The 16,492-nt window shown below is 41.4% G+C and overlaps 1 protein-coding gene across 1 annotated transcript; it reads right to left on the bottom strand.

Annotated features, from left to right (window-relative positions):
• Window positions 1-5,619: 5,619 nt before the first annotated feature.
• Window positions 5,620-14,595, bottom strand: LOC146962206 (uncharacterized). Its single transcript, XM_085770693.1, has 7 exons — window positions 14,467-14,595; window positions 8,317-8,508; window positions 8,012-8,196; window positions 7,680-7,936; window positions 6,445-6,565; window positions 6,106-6,241; window positions 5,620-5,945 (listed from the first exon to the last, which is right to left on the bottom strand). Exons 1-7 carry the CDS (start codon window positions 14,480-14,482, stop codon window positions 5,755-5,757), a joined length of 1,098 nt encoding a protein of 365 aa, XP_085626819.1. The 5' UTR covers window positions 14,483-14,595; the 3' UTR covers window positions 5,620-5,754.
• Between the last annotated feature and the right edge of the window lie 1,897 nt (window positions 14,596-16,492).

The following is a 16,492-nucleotide window of genomic DNA, read 5'->3' as shown; positions in this document are numbered from 1 at the left end:
AACGTCCTATTGGTTCAATTCAGAAGCAATAAAACACACTCACTTGGTCTACTACGACCACCTCTGGCAGACGCTTTAGGTCCATTTCAACAAAAACAACCCGGTTCAAAAACAGCTTTTTTCCCACTGCCATCAGGCTACTGAACTCCACTCATCTCCAAACTCCGTCTGTGTTAAGTGCATAGTCCGTATGTAAAATGTCTGGTCTGATGTTGATGTCTGTTTATGTATGTTAAATGTATAACTGATGTCTGTTGCCACACAGTACCATGTGCTGCTACTATGCTGTGCCGAAAGCAAATTCTGCCGACTTGTTGTGCAGTCCTAAATAAATTAATTGAATTGAATTGAAAACTATACAATCAATATTTTTTTCACATGATCAAATACTAATGACGGTGGTTTCCCTCAGCTCTTCAGTTCAGTTCAAGAGCTTTTCAGTGTCCTTCCGCTTGTATTTTTAATGTCTTAGCTCCAGTGATTTTCAGAAAATAGACTCCAACATAAAAGAGTCTACACACAGACAACAAACATGTAGAATAACATTTGGGAGCCAAAGACCAATCATTCATCTGACCTCATAAACCATGCTGCATATCCTACTGTGCAGAGGTATTCCATCTACATATTGATCTATTATTATACCATGGAAATGTGAACAAAACACATTATTAGAATTATAGAAATTCACATAACTCCCTTGGGGGGTGAGGAATATAAAATCTGATCTGATCTGACAGTTTGAGGTGCTACCTATCACCCTGGGCTAATATTCACCTTGTATTACAATCAGTGAACGAATCATTGAACAGGCATCACTCCCTCACAATGCCAAGACTCGGCTGATTCCAGACAAAGCATAACCATTTGGCAAAATCAAGAGATCAAATTAATAGAGCAGAAGAAGAAATGAATGAGTGAATGTAACTGTCAGTTTTTTGAATGGAGGTGGAAATATTTCCAGCTTACCCATCCATACACTTGTTTATCCTCTCTATCCATTTATCAGTGTCAAAGCTGACACTGGGAGGGAGCCAGGGAACAGTCACAGTGGTTAAAAAAGTGAAATAAGGCCAAAAAAAAAATCAAGTCCTGGATCCTGAGGTGCTGGTTCTGACCTGTTTAGGTCCAGCGGACAGTCACAAGACAGTTCATCCTCTGCACCATCAGTACATGGCCCCTTTTTCTAGAAGACGCCTCACTCACTGCAGCTCAAGTTGCCCTTTAGCAAAACAATGTAAGTCCCAGTGAAGCTGCTCAGGTTAAATAAATAGATTGCAATAATAAGGCCAATGGTTGAGGCTTGTAACCACACAGGGAAGCTGTATTCCGTAACATGTACTCAATAAATTTTAAACCAAGCACCGACAACACACTCAGACAAACATTTCAACATGAATAATGTTTTAAGAACCAGCTTGAGAAAATGTCAAAATGCTCAATTTGATGCCAAACACGTAAAAACAAAGCTTATAAGATGATTTTTTTCTAGGTCAAGACAAAAGATATTATGTTGTCCCACAAAGGTCCTGCTGAGTGCCCCAGTTATCTGCTCCACTAAGGAGACGAGAGGAGATATTTTTTTTGGTAAGTAAGATGTTAGGGAATCAGGCAGATTACAAATAAATTCATGCGTGATGTGTGTTTTACCTGCTTCATCTGTATTGTATTGTATTGTATTGTAAAGCCTTTAAACCAGGGGTTGGCAACCCTTGACATGAATGCAGCTACTGGCACACTGCAGCATAGACATTGGCACAGTGGCAGTAAACTCTCAGCAACATTTCAAATCACCTGGCAAACAAGCCGATGCCTTCATGTTGGCCTGTCTTATGTAGTTTGATTGCCAGTGCACCCCTACCATCAACACATCCCACAATATGCACTGTGCATGGCAGCCTGTGGTTCACACATGGTAGCTGATGGCGATGCGGTAGGCCTAAGGGTATTCAAGCCTTCATGGACAAAAGGTTTTGGCAACATTTGCCAAACAAATTTGTATTATGGGTAAAAAGCAAGTCAGCCAATTTTATTATACCTATTGTAACCTTCACTCTTAACTAAATTTAATCAATTTAAAATGCCATCTCTGAGGCAAGTGCATCTTAAATCTCTCTCCTCTTCACTCTCAGTGAAGTCAGGTCTGTGTTGGCTCCATAGGAGGACTAGGAAAGAAATTCAGCCTAGGACTTACCTGCTGATAACGGTCACTTGAAGGACATTGACAGGGCTGGTGAAACCTGTTTCATGTAGTGCACCATCACTCCTCACACATAAATAAATCCATCTCTGCTTCTGCTGCTCTACTGATGTCCAAAATCCTGTCTACAAAGCCTTTTAAAACAAAATGTACACTAGATTGTTGTGTGTCTTATAACATTCATTCATTTTCTATACCGCTTATCCTGCACTAGGGTCACGGGTGTGCTGGAGCCTATCTCAGCTGACTTTGGGCGAGAGGCGGGGTACACCCTGGACAGGTCGCCAGTCTATTGCAGGGCCAACATATATGGACAGACAACCATTCAAACTCTCATTCACACCTATGGGCAATTTAGAGTCGCCAATTAACCTAACCTGCATGTCTTTGGACTGTGGGAGGAAGCCGGAGTACCCGGAGAGAACCCACGCATGCACGGGGAGAACATGCAAACTCCACACAGAAGGGTCCCAGCCGGCCGGCGGGTTCGAACCCAGAACCCTCTTGCTGTGAGGCGACAGTGCTAACCACTGCACCACCGTGCCGCCTGTCTTATAACATTATAAAGATATTTTTTTAGACAAAAGCATGTACAGGAGGAAAGTCTGTAATTGTATCCCCATTGGTTTGCTACCCCCCCCCCTTCTGTGCTGTGTGTTTAAAAGTCTAACTGAGTCAAAACAGTCCCAGTTCCTCCGGTGAACACCCATGGAACAGTTTGAGGGATGGAGGAGGAAGGGATTTTTCTTGTTAGAACAAAACAAACTAATCCCCACAGTTAATGATGTGTTTTAGGTAGAAAGGGAGGGGAAGTGGTTTACTTGTCCACCTTGTGTCTTGTTTAATTAGAACAAATCATTTGTGCAGCAGGAAAAGCAACTTTGCTTCACCGTTTGGGGAATTTTTAATGGTAGAAATATTTTCACCATTATAGCAACACATCTAAGTTCAATCTTAAGTGCTCACATGAGACCAGAGAACCCTGTTTTGTTCTGTGTTTGCCCTTTTTCAGGGTCAAGTCACTGAGCTGAGGAGAATTTACGATTTTCCAGCAAACACAAATGTTTACCCCACAGCCAATCTCAGTGGACCATGATCACAAATTCCAAACCGGCACTGATTGATGTAATTTGTGTTTCTGTACCAATATGTCTGGCAGCTCAACAACACGTTTCTGTTTCTCATGGGACAGTCACCACCAGGCCACATGAAAAGGATTGCCAAGCAAACTTATCTGTTTAATTTAAACATGAGACAAAGAGAGTGTGAAATTCATTATTCAGTATAGTGCCCTTATCTACCAATAATGTTTCATCCGTGTGTTCCATGAAATCTTTACAAAACACAACAGAACCTAAATAATTAATTCATAAAGCAGAGAGCATGCCTGTAGTATGAGATGGAATACTGTAAACACACACATCATAATGTTATATACATGATGCATGTTAAAAGGAGTGTGAGATCCAGGAACATGTCATACAACCTCTGCCCATGTAAAGCAAAACATAACCAATGTTTTTTTTAGATGCATTTGCCCACATTCCACTCTCAGTAGCAGTTATTTCTGGCTGCAGTTTCACACTCCAATCTAAAAATCAGATCAGCACAAATTCTGATAAGCGTGAAATGTTTCCGTTGAGATGTGAATGTGTGGCCTCAATAATCAAAGTGAGTCCTCTTTAAAGATTATAGGTTTAACAGCAGACAATTAAAATAAACGCACCAAAGAAAAAAGAAAAAGAACTGTTGGGGAGGAGAGAAAAAAAAATCCATTTGACATTGCTGCAGATATAATATTCTGGAGGGAGTGGAGGCGAGAAAAGCTGCAGCTCGGAACAAAGCCTAGCGATTATATTGTTCTTAGCCACTCTCCTATAATAGCAGGTTTAATGCAGGTGGAAATTATGGCGATTATCGTCCGCGTAGGAATGGGAGATACCGGCGTACTCATGTCAAAGTCATTGTGTGAGGAGGTTGATGGGAGTCACCTTGTCAACTGCAGAGGTTCTGTGCAGGATATCATGCTCTGTTATCCCCCCCCACCCATCATCCCTTTACATCATACTCATCCTGTTTCACTGGTGAGTTACTGAACCCGAAATGCTTGTGGCTGACAGACAAAGCTGTTGAGGTGATGTTCACTTTTGCTGCTATATTGTATTGTAAAACACAACCATGTAAAGATATTGATTTCTATGGCAGGATGCCCTATGCATCATCACATTTGTATGTTTGCTTACTGGGACTTGAAAATAATGATGGATGGACAAAGATGCTGCAGGTTTTCTAGCTGAGGTGGGTCCAGCCTGGAAAATAAGTCTCTGAAAATACTGAGGATCTCTATTTTTCTTAGGTTTTTTGAGTCCTCTTACTGTAAGTTTCCTGATCTATTCTACAACATAAAATATGTCAGTAAGTACCCCTATCCTTATTTCTTTAATCTTTTGGGACACTTAAAAAAAGGCCAGATGCTATAAGTGTTTAATGGAAAGTAAGTGCTGTGGGAGACATAAAACACCATCAAATTCATCACATCCTGGACATATCACCATGTCTATCACAGGGCTGGCATTTTGAGACAAACACTCACATTCACACCTACAGGCAATTTAGAAATGTCAGTTCATGTAATGAGCATGTCATTGGACTGTGGGAGGGAGCCTGAACCCAGAGAGACAACGTCATTCTCATTGGTCATCCAAAAGCCAGTTTAAAAATTAAATAGTTTTTTATTGAGAGTGATTAACGTGGACTTGCCAGCATCATTGTAACTAAATATGGAACTATTTAACTAACTACTGTATGGTGCATCTAGCAATACATGCAAAACAGTGCTGCATATCACTCTGTGAAGCAAACATCTCTAACTTGAGCATCTCAGTGTAACACAGTCAGTGTCAACGTGACATAAAGGACGTTGCTGTCAAATTGCAGAGATTAAAAAAAAGTCTTGAAAAATTGAACAAACTTCCTGTCTGTTTCGTCAGCATCATAGTATCATTTTCTTCCACTCTTGCTCCTTTTGTTTCAATGTGCACAGGAAGGCAAGTCTGGATTATCAAGTGGTATAGCTCTACTTATTGTAGCATCATCTTAGGTTTGCATTTTGGATATTAAGAATGAGTACAATGAGTACATTACCAGTACTTGTCTGGTAAAAAGAGTGAAGATACAGTGGCTCAGTGAAAACATCAAAACCGTTGTAGTGCTGTTCATATTGTGTTTATTGCGGTTCAAGCATATCATTTGCCAGTCTCAGTTGAAATTACATCTATAATTCTTCACTTCACCAAAAAACACATCACAGTAAAAGCCACGTTTCTAAAAGGTAATATTTTATGCAATATTTTTTGCTGAAGATATCAATATACTGTATAGCTCATAAATCAGATGAGATGCACAAACCTACTGGCTTACATCACTGAGAAATCAAAGAAGAAGTTACAAGTTCCTTCTACTAACACTGGACTACAGAGTAAAAAATCAGCTGGACGAAAAGTTCATTTTCTGAATCTCTGTGGGTCTGAGCTCTTCATCACGGGATTCTGCTGTTAGGCACGACAAAGCAGTTTGTCATCCTGGAGGCTGCTGAGTTTCTTGTTGTGGAGCTCTGGAGGACTTACGCACTTCAAGGCATTCCGAGATGACAAAGTGGCCTTTGTCTGTCTCATCCACTGCACCAAGGAGCTGATGTTACAGTCGCACTGCCACGGGTTGTCATGGAGGTACAGCTTCTTCAAAACTGCAGGGGAGTCAGAGGAGAAAGATCAGCACTGAAATGAGTCATGCAGGCACCAGTGAACAATGCAGTCATCATCTCTGCCCCTACTATTATGAGTCATTCTCCTTTGTTTCTGTGAGAACGGGAAAGTGAAAAGGCCACCTGCTGGTTTTAGACGTACTGGGCATATGGGAGAACATGTTTCCGTCCACTGTCCTCAGGCGGTTTCCACTGAGAGACAGCTGAGAAAGCTTGGGCAGGTTCCTGAACACATCAGGTGGCAGGTTCTCCAGCTTGTTGTTCCTCAAGTAGAGTTCCTGGTTGAATATTCAGCACATTCATCTTGTGGCATTAAGAATAAAAATATAGCTGTTTTCACACTGGGAATATTATACAATAAGTAAAACTACCAACATTAACTATACATATGTTTTTATCTTCTTCTACACTACACTACAGTCCTTTTTTTGTTTTTATTCTATCAAACTTTAGTCCAAACAATGACAGCACACAATGTTACCTGTAGGTTGTCCAGGCCATCCAACACAGACGGGCTCAGTGTGGACAGAAGGTTGCTGTCTAGAACCAACATCTCCAGAGATCGCAGCAGTCTGAATGCTCCAGCAGGAACAGTCTTCACACTTGATGTGGAGACAGAGTTGAAAATCTCACAATCAAACAAAATGTTAACCTCTTTTTCAATGTAACCAGGATATAAACACCTGGTTTATTTCAACTGTAACAGCTCCTGTTAGCACCTGTAAATTCAGTAAACATGTCCTGAATGGCTACATAATACTCTATGTAAAACTGATGTGTATGACAAAGGGCCAAATTTGGATTGAAAGTGTCCTTGTGAGGACATGTTGGGAAAAGGAGGATATTTTGGTCCCCCCAGTTCTGTGTTTGAAGATTAAAGTTTGGTTTTAGATTCAGGGTATAATGAGGTTTAGGATTAGGATTGTACGTTTTGGGTAAGTACCTGTAGGGAACGTATTTTGTCACAAGTAACATAAGACGAGTACATGTGTGGGTGGTATTTCTGTGTGGAAATTATATAGGGGGGAGACAACAAGATAGGGTTCTGTCCACACTGAGCCCGTCTGTGTTGGAAGTGTTCACCAAAGAAAAAGGCACAGAGGTGAATATGATGCAGGTCGGGTTTAGACATCTGGATCAGGGCAGAGCTTTATCTTATTTCTATATCATTCCCTTCACTTTTCTATTTATTCTTTACATAGTTTCCCCTTTCAATCAGAAGGGCAAGTTGGAAAGGATCAGTTCCTTTGATTTCAAGTTGTCTCTGCCTCCACTACTTGTGTAGCTGATGTTAATCTGGCCCTCTGCGTTGTGTTTCAGTACGGACTGCCCCAGGTGGGCTTTGAACGCTGGTCTTCCGCATGGCGGGCGACGATGCAAACCGTTCTGCCAAGAGGTCAATGACCACTTGGCAGTTGGGTTTCACGTCCTTTATGGGTGAGTGAGTGCACCTGTTACACTTGCATGGAAGCCACACAATATAACCAGGATAAAGAGTACCACTCTTAGAGCCCCATTTGAAGTAAAGCTTTACAGGCTTGCAGGCAATGCCTAGTAACCCTTAGGCTTAACAAACAGCCACTTGGTGATGTGAACTCAGACTGATCCATACATGACCGTTTGCACACATCAGAAGACCAGGCATTGGTTCTTCCCCAGATAATCAGTGTTATAATTGCCGGATGTTCAACACATTGGGCGGTATGTTACTGTTACCTGTTACTGTCTAAGTTGAGAAACATGAGCTGCCTGAGTCCAGTGAAGGCCTTCACAGAGATCCTCTCAATGCGGTTCATAGAAAGGTCCAGAACCTTGAGGGCTATCAGAGGCTTGAAGGCATTAGGTGGGAGTGAGGTTAATGCATTGAGAGGAAGATCAAGGTCTGACAGGTTCCTCAATCCTGCGAACATCTCCGCTTTGAGGGTGCCAATCTGGTTGTGACCCAGCATAAGGAAGCGAAGGTTCAGAAGGTCCTGTGGAGAAGACAGTTTTTCTGATCAAAGCAATGTGATCACTGAGCATCATGTATTCCTCTCCTAACTCTTTACCTGAAATGCCCTTGCTGGAAGGTTGGTGATACGGTTGCCGTAGAGATTGAGAAGCATCAGTTGCTTTGCACCAGTGAAAGCCTTGGGGTGGATGGACTTGATGGCATTTCGCTCCAGGTTGATTGATTCAATCTTTGGGATTGACTGGAGAGCATTGGCCTTCAGGTCCGTGATACCATTCTCACCTTTACACACCAGAAGGGGAGTTGGTTGATGCAGTTATGTCCTACAATCCTTATGTGTGCTTGTATGTCAGACAAATGATCAGTTTTGAATATTGCAGCTATTGACTGCAAGATACTCACCAAGTTTGAGGATCCAAGCATCAGGGGGCAGATTGGAGGGGAAATCTTGAAGCCCTTTCTTGTGACAGTTGACCTCTGATTTCTCTATATCAGGCATCTTGGAGCATTTACAGAGATCAGGACAGTTCTCAACAGTCTGTGCCACCCATAGGATCACCAACATCAACCACACCAAGTACTGCATCTCCCTATCTGCAGAAGGGAGAGTGTGGAGAAACAGGGAACGAGACAGAGATAGTCTTAGTCTTGAAAATTCACTTGTAGTTACTTAAATTACTACTTACATATCTATCAATTTGATACATTTGATTGATTTTAGAGTTTAGAGAATGATCCTGTGGTAGTGTAAATCCTCCATTCAAAATGCTTGTGATAGGTGCCCTTACATTCGTACATTCAGTGTTCCTCACCACAGCACAATCTGCAAATCATTGAAGTCTAACAAATATGTTGAGTGCATTTCCATTTCAACATAGCACTTGCAAAGCCCACTGTGCATTTTATACATCCATATTTGCTTAGTAGTCTAAAAACTGCTGATCATAGACTGACCCTCTGGAAAAAAAGACCCATAGTTACAGGGAATTTTCAGAGTGGTGCTTGAAATCTATGACCGTTAGACAAAGTTTTTCACATCATTACTGTCACCATGACAACAATGATTGTCTAATGTTGAGGAAATATTTATTTGAACAATCTTCTCCCTAAACCTAACCATGCAATGAAGGTTATGGCAATGAGGATATTTTCACTGCTATCAGTGCTACATGTTCACTATTGTTTGGGACCTGTTTGTGGAAAACTGCACCACACCAACAGCCACAAAGGAATTTAAACATATTATAATAACTGATTTACAGCTGCTAAAAACTACAAAAGTCACAATTAATAAACGTTGCTCATTTACATTCAAGGGATATTTCAACATTTTGGCAAATTTGCCTATTGCCACAATCCCTATAGTTTTAGGAGTAGAGTAGAGTAGAGTAGAGAATACTTTATTCATCCCGAGGAGGGAAATTCATATTAGTGTAGTAGCTCACACGACAATGACACAAAAAAGAAAGAAAGATGGAGCAGGGTCGCCGGATGGAGCAGGGCCGCCGGATGGAGCAGGAACCGCCGGGTGGAGCAGGAACCGCCGGGTGGAACAGGAACCGCCGGATGGAGCAGGAACCGCCGGATGGAGCAGGAACCGCCGGGTGGAGCAGGGCCACCGGGTGGAGCAGGAACCGCTGGGTGGAGCAGGGCCGCCGGGTGGAGCAGGACCGATGGTGAAGAGGCAGCTGGGTGGATCAGGATCATTGGTGGAGGGGCCAAATCATTTTGCTTATCTGCCCCACTACTATATTCCTCCATCTTGCAGCAAGGAGAGAGAAGCCGTCCACCACCGCTACTTTCCTGGTCAGTCAAGGTGCCATGAAGTGGATGATCCAGGCCGTCTAGAATTGCCTCCTCCTTCTTCAGTGCTCTAGTGCCTCAGGATGTTTAGTCTGTATCCTAGCAACAACTTCATGGAGAACTTCAGATGGAACTTAAGCAGTTGCCATTAGGTGGGATGTACACAAGTGTTGTTATGATTCGAAAAAATAAAATAAATGTCTACTTTCTGAGTCTTCACCAATATCTCCAGCTCTTCATCACTCTTGTTGGGCAGAGAGTTGATATTTTCAATGATGACTGACCTCAGAAAGGACTGATAGGACATCTCCACCTCCAAGCCTTTAACTTTGCACCAGCAGCAGCAGCACAACAACCACCACAAAAGCACCTCTTCAGATCATCTGAGGACAGGATGGTGGTGTCCTCCAGATCTGTCCATTTTCAATGAAAGAAGCTCATCTCTGAAGAATCTCTTCTCCCCAGAGAAGCATCCATCAGTAGATAACAAAAAACACAACAAAAATAAAGCAAATGTTGAGTAAAAACTCAAAAACTCAGAGCTACCAGACTTTGCTGCTCCCAGTTGAAGCGCATGTTCCGGAATTAAGGGATGTAGAAGTAGGTTCATTACCTTTAATTGTCGGTGCAAGCTATTTTTAGATCGGCAGGACAGAGACGCAAGCTGCTCAGCTAACTCAACGGAGGCACATGGTATTTCCACATTTTCCCTCATCAAACTAAATACACAATCCAGCAACTCCAAAATGCTCTTGTTATGTTATGTATGTATGTAAGTTATGACCTGCACATTTGTTACGCTATGAAAAAATAATGTATAATTATGTAACATTACGACATATGAAGGAAATTATGTTCCCTATGTTCTTGTTGTTCATTTAAAAAAAAATCCAGCCTATTTTTTAGGCCTTTTCTCGAAAATTGCATATCCATAATAAAATGAGTATATCTCTGCAACCACAAGGTCTATTTGAATACTTTTGGTGTCATAGTAAAGGGAAAAAAATGAGGAATTGCTGAAATGTGTAAATTTCAGTATATCTGTTACTGGTGAAGAGTAAATGAAGATGACACACAGAAAAAAATTAATAAAATTAATATTCGCCTAAAAAAAAAATCATATTTTTGATGAGTGCCCTTTAGAATAATGCTGATGAACCTCAAACTCTCTATAAAATCATTGTACAACATGTGAACATTGTCTCTGCAGTGGTTGATTCTGATTAATTGAAGCAGGACAAAATGATTGAGATTTTACTACAAAATATCCAGGCGAACTTTCCAAAATGTCCATTTTTGGCACAGCTTGGAACCACCTGCTACTATAAACTATTGTTTAATCTTTATTTTCACACAATTTGGATAAACTAACTGAAAATAAATCTACTGGAACCGATTGGAAATAACTAAAATAGTGGATTCAGTCTCTCTGCGTACTGCTGCACTCTCAGAGCAGCTTCTGGGTGGGTTTGGCTTCCAGCCTCTATCTCTGCAGCGCAGTGGTCGATTCGAGTGAGGGGCGGCTCATTTTAACCAATAGAGAGAGAGGAATGACGCTAGACCCAGGTCGATGTGATTGGCCGCACTGGCAGCCATGTGACAGCCATGAACCAGTCAGATCAGCAGATCCACGTGCAGGCCAACGTGGGGTTGTATGCGCGCGCACCAGGCTTCCGTGTAGGGTCCTACATCCATGGTAGGGTCCTAGCGCCGTCGGGTTTCGGCCCGGCTAGTTCAGATGTACACACTAGGCAGAGTTCAACTGGAAATATTGTGGATTTACCCATAACACAACCTTTTCACGGCAAAACAGCAAAGGTAAGAGCAAATGTACGACCATGTTTTGGCCACGCAGTGTCTGGTTGTTGGCTTCTCCCTCTGCCGTGCTGCTGCTAGCTGCTGCTGCTAGCTGCTGTTGCTGGGGGAAGCCCCGATGTTCACGTTCAGATGAGAGGTCGCTGATGTGTTTTGCTTTATGTACAGTAGTATACGAGCCAGAAATGTGGCGACTGGGTCCACACAGAGGTGCTTTATGAAGTTTGATGTCTAGTTGTTTGTTTGAGTAGTGTTTGGGCTGTGTTTGGGTCATATAAACATGGTTTTTACACGTTGTAGCCCAGCTTCTGCTGTTTAATTTGACGTATAATATGACCATATTCTTTCATAATCAGTGCAGTGGGGGCTTTGTTATTGTTATGCATGTCTTCAAGTCCCCCATATGGGGGACTCTGGATTACAGGAGGACTACAGTCTGAAATTAGCCTTTGGCTAACACTGGCACCTTTACATTTATTAATGTTCATTAATGTGCACTGTCCTCCTTAAACAAATAAAACAAAAATAATAATAAAATTAAAAAAAATACTCGGAACTACTTGCGTTTTTGAAGTCACTCTGCTGAGCAGTTTTGGCTACACATCTGCCTCAAAAACAACTCTGCCCCGCCGATCTAAAAACAGCTTGCACCGACAATTAAAGGTAATGAACCTACTCCTAAAACTATCGGGATTATGGCAATAGGCAAATTTGCCAAAATGTTGAAACATCCCTTTAACAGTTGTTAAGATATCTTTAGATGTTGGATGTTTGGTTGTGTGTAATGAAAACAGTAGCAACAATCTTAAATGCAACAAATGTAGTACACTATTTAATTTAATTTAAAACTTTTTATCATTATAACATGATTTTAATTAATCACATTTCATATGCTAATGAAATGAAAACTGACCTGACGGTCAAATATTGTCACTAGAATGTTTGGGACTGATGTGGACCAGAGACTTTAATCACAAGTGAGTTTATCTTATCATGGCTCACTCTCTGAGGCTGGTTGTCAACTGCTTCAGTTTACTTTGAGTTCTCAGATCAAATCAACATAAAGAGCCGAGCTCTTAATTAGAAGCCCAGTGGCAACTTGTACATCATCATCATCATCATCATCATCATCATCATCATCATCATCATCATCATCATCATAATATAGGGCAGATAATTAAATAAGTGATAAGAGAGAGTGTCAGAGGTGATATTCAGCCAGGTGAAATATGAGCACATGGTGTGATTTCACCAGTCTACTAGAATAAGTTTTTTGTAGATAGTAGAATAAATACCAATCTACTAGAATAAAATAATAAGTTAAACATGTTAGAAAATATTTAAAGTAAGCCAAAAAAATATGATGGCAGAATAAGTGTCACTATTATTTGTGATGTTGTCTCATAAGAAGTGAAATGAGTATCTGATAGTGGACTGGCTGCCCTGTGGATTTGCATGTCTTGAACAGCAAATTCCTAGTGGGACTCCTGGCCAGACCATTTGCTTTATTTCTCCACACTCCTTGAATTTCCTGTCTGTCTGCACTGGCACTAACATAAAATGGCCCAAAATATATTCAAATGAATGCTGCTTTTTCTGCTGCTGAAGCTAGAGAGTCAAGTGCTTAGATAACTACTGAGTTCCGTCTGACTGAAATGTAACATGTTCAATTCACTGGGCGAATGTTCGATGCTGACTACGACATCAAACACTGTATATCCAATTTTATCCAATGTTATATCCAGTGATCTGACTGCTGAGTCGATGAGCTGATTACACATCCCACTGTGGACAAAAGTGTAGCATGACATGTGATAATTAACATGGCTAGAAATAAAAAGCAGCAAAATCTGTGCCTACAAGCATGTTTGAGTTTGGCTTTATCCAACATTATGTTCAAACACTGTAAGTACCGGAGATAGCTTTACTTAAAGCCCCACAACAGGCATTCAGATCCACGTTAAATATAAGGAATTTGTTACTGACAGACAGGAACACTCTACATTATTACTTCACTGCAGATCATGAGAAACAGGCTGATTAACAAATGGATTTTACTGGCTGATTAACAAAAACACCTACAGTATATTATCTCCCAGTCAGCTACAGTACACTTTTATCATTTTCTACTTACTGGGCTCACTAAGTTATACATCAACCTCTTTCAGTGTACAGTGCTTACATTTGTTCATGATCAATAACTCCTTCATAACAAAATAACAAATAAATGAAAATGAAATAAATGAGAACATATAAATACACAGTCAGTTTCCCTGGTAATAATTTTTTGTTGAGCTGTTTTGAAACAAAGAGATTTACTTTTATATGACATCACACATAATCACATTACACACTACACAAAGGGTGCCTACCACACTGTTGTGGGAGATACACAGGCAACATAATTTTGTTCTAAAGTATAAAGTTTTTCAGTTCAATTGAATTCAAAATGATAAATGCTGTGGAAGCAAAGCAGACTCATATTATAGCAGGCAAAGAGTGTAAAAGGGACTGACTAGGATTCAGTCTCCATAACTGGAAATTATTTGAATAAAGTTAAAGTTACAGACATGTAGAAATGTGGGGGAAAAAGTATAACTTCTCAAATTATTTGCAGATATAGTGACTGCAAAAAGAGCTGTGGAGAATCAGAAATGTGTCTGCAGCTAATCCCATTTCACCATGTGTACAGACAGTCGTCTGAAACTGCAGAGAGGAAGCACAGCATCAAACCAAATGTGAAACAAAGAACATCTTCTCACCAGCACAAACATTAATACCTGATTATTGTTTCAAACAGCTAAAGTTGAAGTATGTTTGATTTCTCCCCCTCCACGTGAAAGCAGATCCAAATTAGACAAATCAAAACATTAGACAGATGAAGCTCATTTAAAAGCAGTCGGGCTGTTTATCCTCCCGCTGAGCGCCACTTACCTGAGCGGGCTGTCATCACCCCTTCAAAACAACACTCCAGATGTTTGCACCTCGCACGTTTTCCCTTAAAAGCGCCCGTTAGCAGCTGCCAGTGTCTAGAATACAAACTAGTTTGAATTCATTTGAACATGAGATGAGAGGAAGAACTGTAGAGTTCTCAGCTCTCACAGCAGATGAAACTATGTGAGATATGAAGCTGACATGGAGGCAGCTATACACAACACTGGCCAGCGTGGTGGTGGTGGTGGGGGGCACAGTCTGCGCCGTCGGTGAAGACAGGGTGTGAAACTCTGCAAGTTCTGCAATGTCACAGAGCCCAGAGAAATGTGGCATCCGCTGATTATGGCTCTGATCCATGCTGCGCTGCCAGGTCAACGGTGTGTGTGTGTTGTTGATTCTGTCCCTTTGAGAACAAACTTTGGACATTCAGAGTGAAGACATTCACAAGAGGAGTTTAAAAGGAACAGGGCCTATCTACACTAAGAATTTTATCTCACCATTATAACTTTTCCGAAGTTTCTAACTCAAACAATTCTCCTAAATCCTCTTCAAAAAGCTGCTGAGACCAACTTCTAAGGAAAAATGAAAACTCCTGCGATAAGAGTGTGAATCACTTCCAATGGCTGACGTCAATCCTCATGGGCAAGCTCTGTGATTGGTTGGCAGTGGGAATGCTTTCATCATGCAACATCCCACAGTAACAAAAATAAAAAGAGAAACAATGGTATAAAAAATGACATTATAACAGATTAGGTGCTGTTTATAGCTGCAGTGAATTCTCCATAAGGCTTCTGTATGATAAGGTTTGTTCAACCTAGAAGGATTCAGCTTTACAATATACATTAAATACTTACATTCAATTCACTTCATGGAAAAGAAAAATAATCATAACATTCTCCATTAACATCCTTTAATTATGTGTTGATCCTGGACATTTTGCAACAATGTTTATACCACAGTGGAGGTGTAGCCAATGTCGTATCTGGCCCTCTGCATTGTGTTTCTCATGGCCTGCCCTAGGTGGGATTCGAAGCCTAGTCTCCTGCACGGCAGGCGACGATGCTAACCGCTTCGCCAAGAGGTTGACAACCGCTTGGCAAGTTGGTAAGCATGTCCTGTATAGGTGGAGTGAGTACACATCCGTTACAGAGGCACCATCCAACACAATCTCTACATGAGTTCAGTGGTGTGTTACAAGGATTCCAGTCATGTACCATAGATATTTGATTGTTTTCTGAGTGTTTGTTGTGGTTGAAAGAATTGCCCCCATAGCCCTAGCGCCGTCAAGCCATGGTGTAACTCTGGTTTGCCTGCATCAATTTTAGTCGCGATTTTTGCTCCCCCCAACACTGGGTGATCATCAGGACAACGATTTAGGGGTCAAAAATGACCGGAATTCTCCTTTAAAGAGTCAACACAAAATGAGACAGGAGCTTGAGCAGATGGGGAGGATGCAGCAGCAGCCCCCTCCATGAGAATGATGCACCTTAACATGTTTGTCAGCACGACATGTGCTAGAGTATCATGTCAGCAGGGGACTTACCAGAGGAAAGCCCTGTGACCACAGTCTGTGTTGGTTTCATGCTTTGTACCACCAGTCTGTAAAGAAGCCTGTGCAGCCAACAGTGACAGTCGCTCACTGTGACTGTGTACAGTATGTTACTGTATTTGACTGAGCCATCAGATCAGTTTGAAATCTCCTGGATGAACAATGACACGGTCACAATCTGTGTCCCGTGATCTGATGTAAAATTCAAAGGAATTTCTGACATTGTTTACGTTGTTATGAAATTCCAACTCACAGATGGACTCTTCTGTCGTAGAAATGTTAACTGCTGTCTGGTGGATGGTCAGAGGACTTTGTTCAGAAGTTAAATCTTTGCATTTGTAGCAGAGCTCGAGCTTTTCTCTGATTCAAGGTCCTCATCCACCGCAACACACACTCGCACACACACCCACCACCTTGTCAGATGAAGCAGACACATGAGGGCAGCATCTCTGGCACTCATGTCACACCTGACAGAGG

The sequence above is a fragment of the Trachurus japonicus genome, chromosome 24 (assembly GCF_045865225.1).
Source record: "Trachurus japonicus isolate A0001 chromosome 24, Traja_1.0".
Classification (NCBI taxonomy): Eukaryota; Metazoa; Chordata; class Actinopteri; order Carangiformes; family Carangidae; genus Trachurus; species Trachurus japonicus.
The sequence above is the reverse complement of the archived record's forward strand: the minus strand, read 5'-3'. Positions and strand labels throughout refer to the sequence as shown.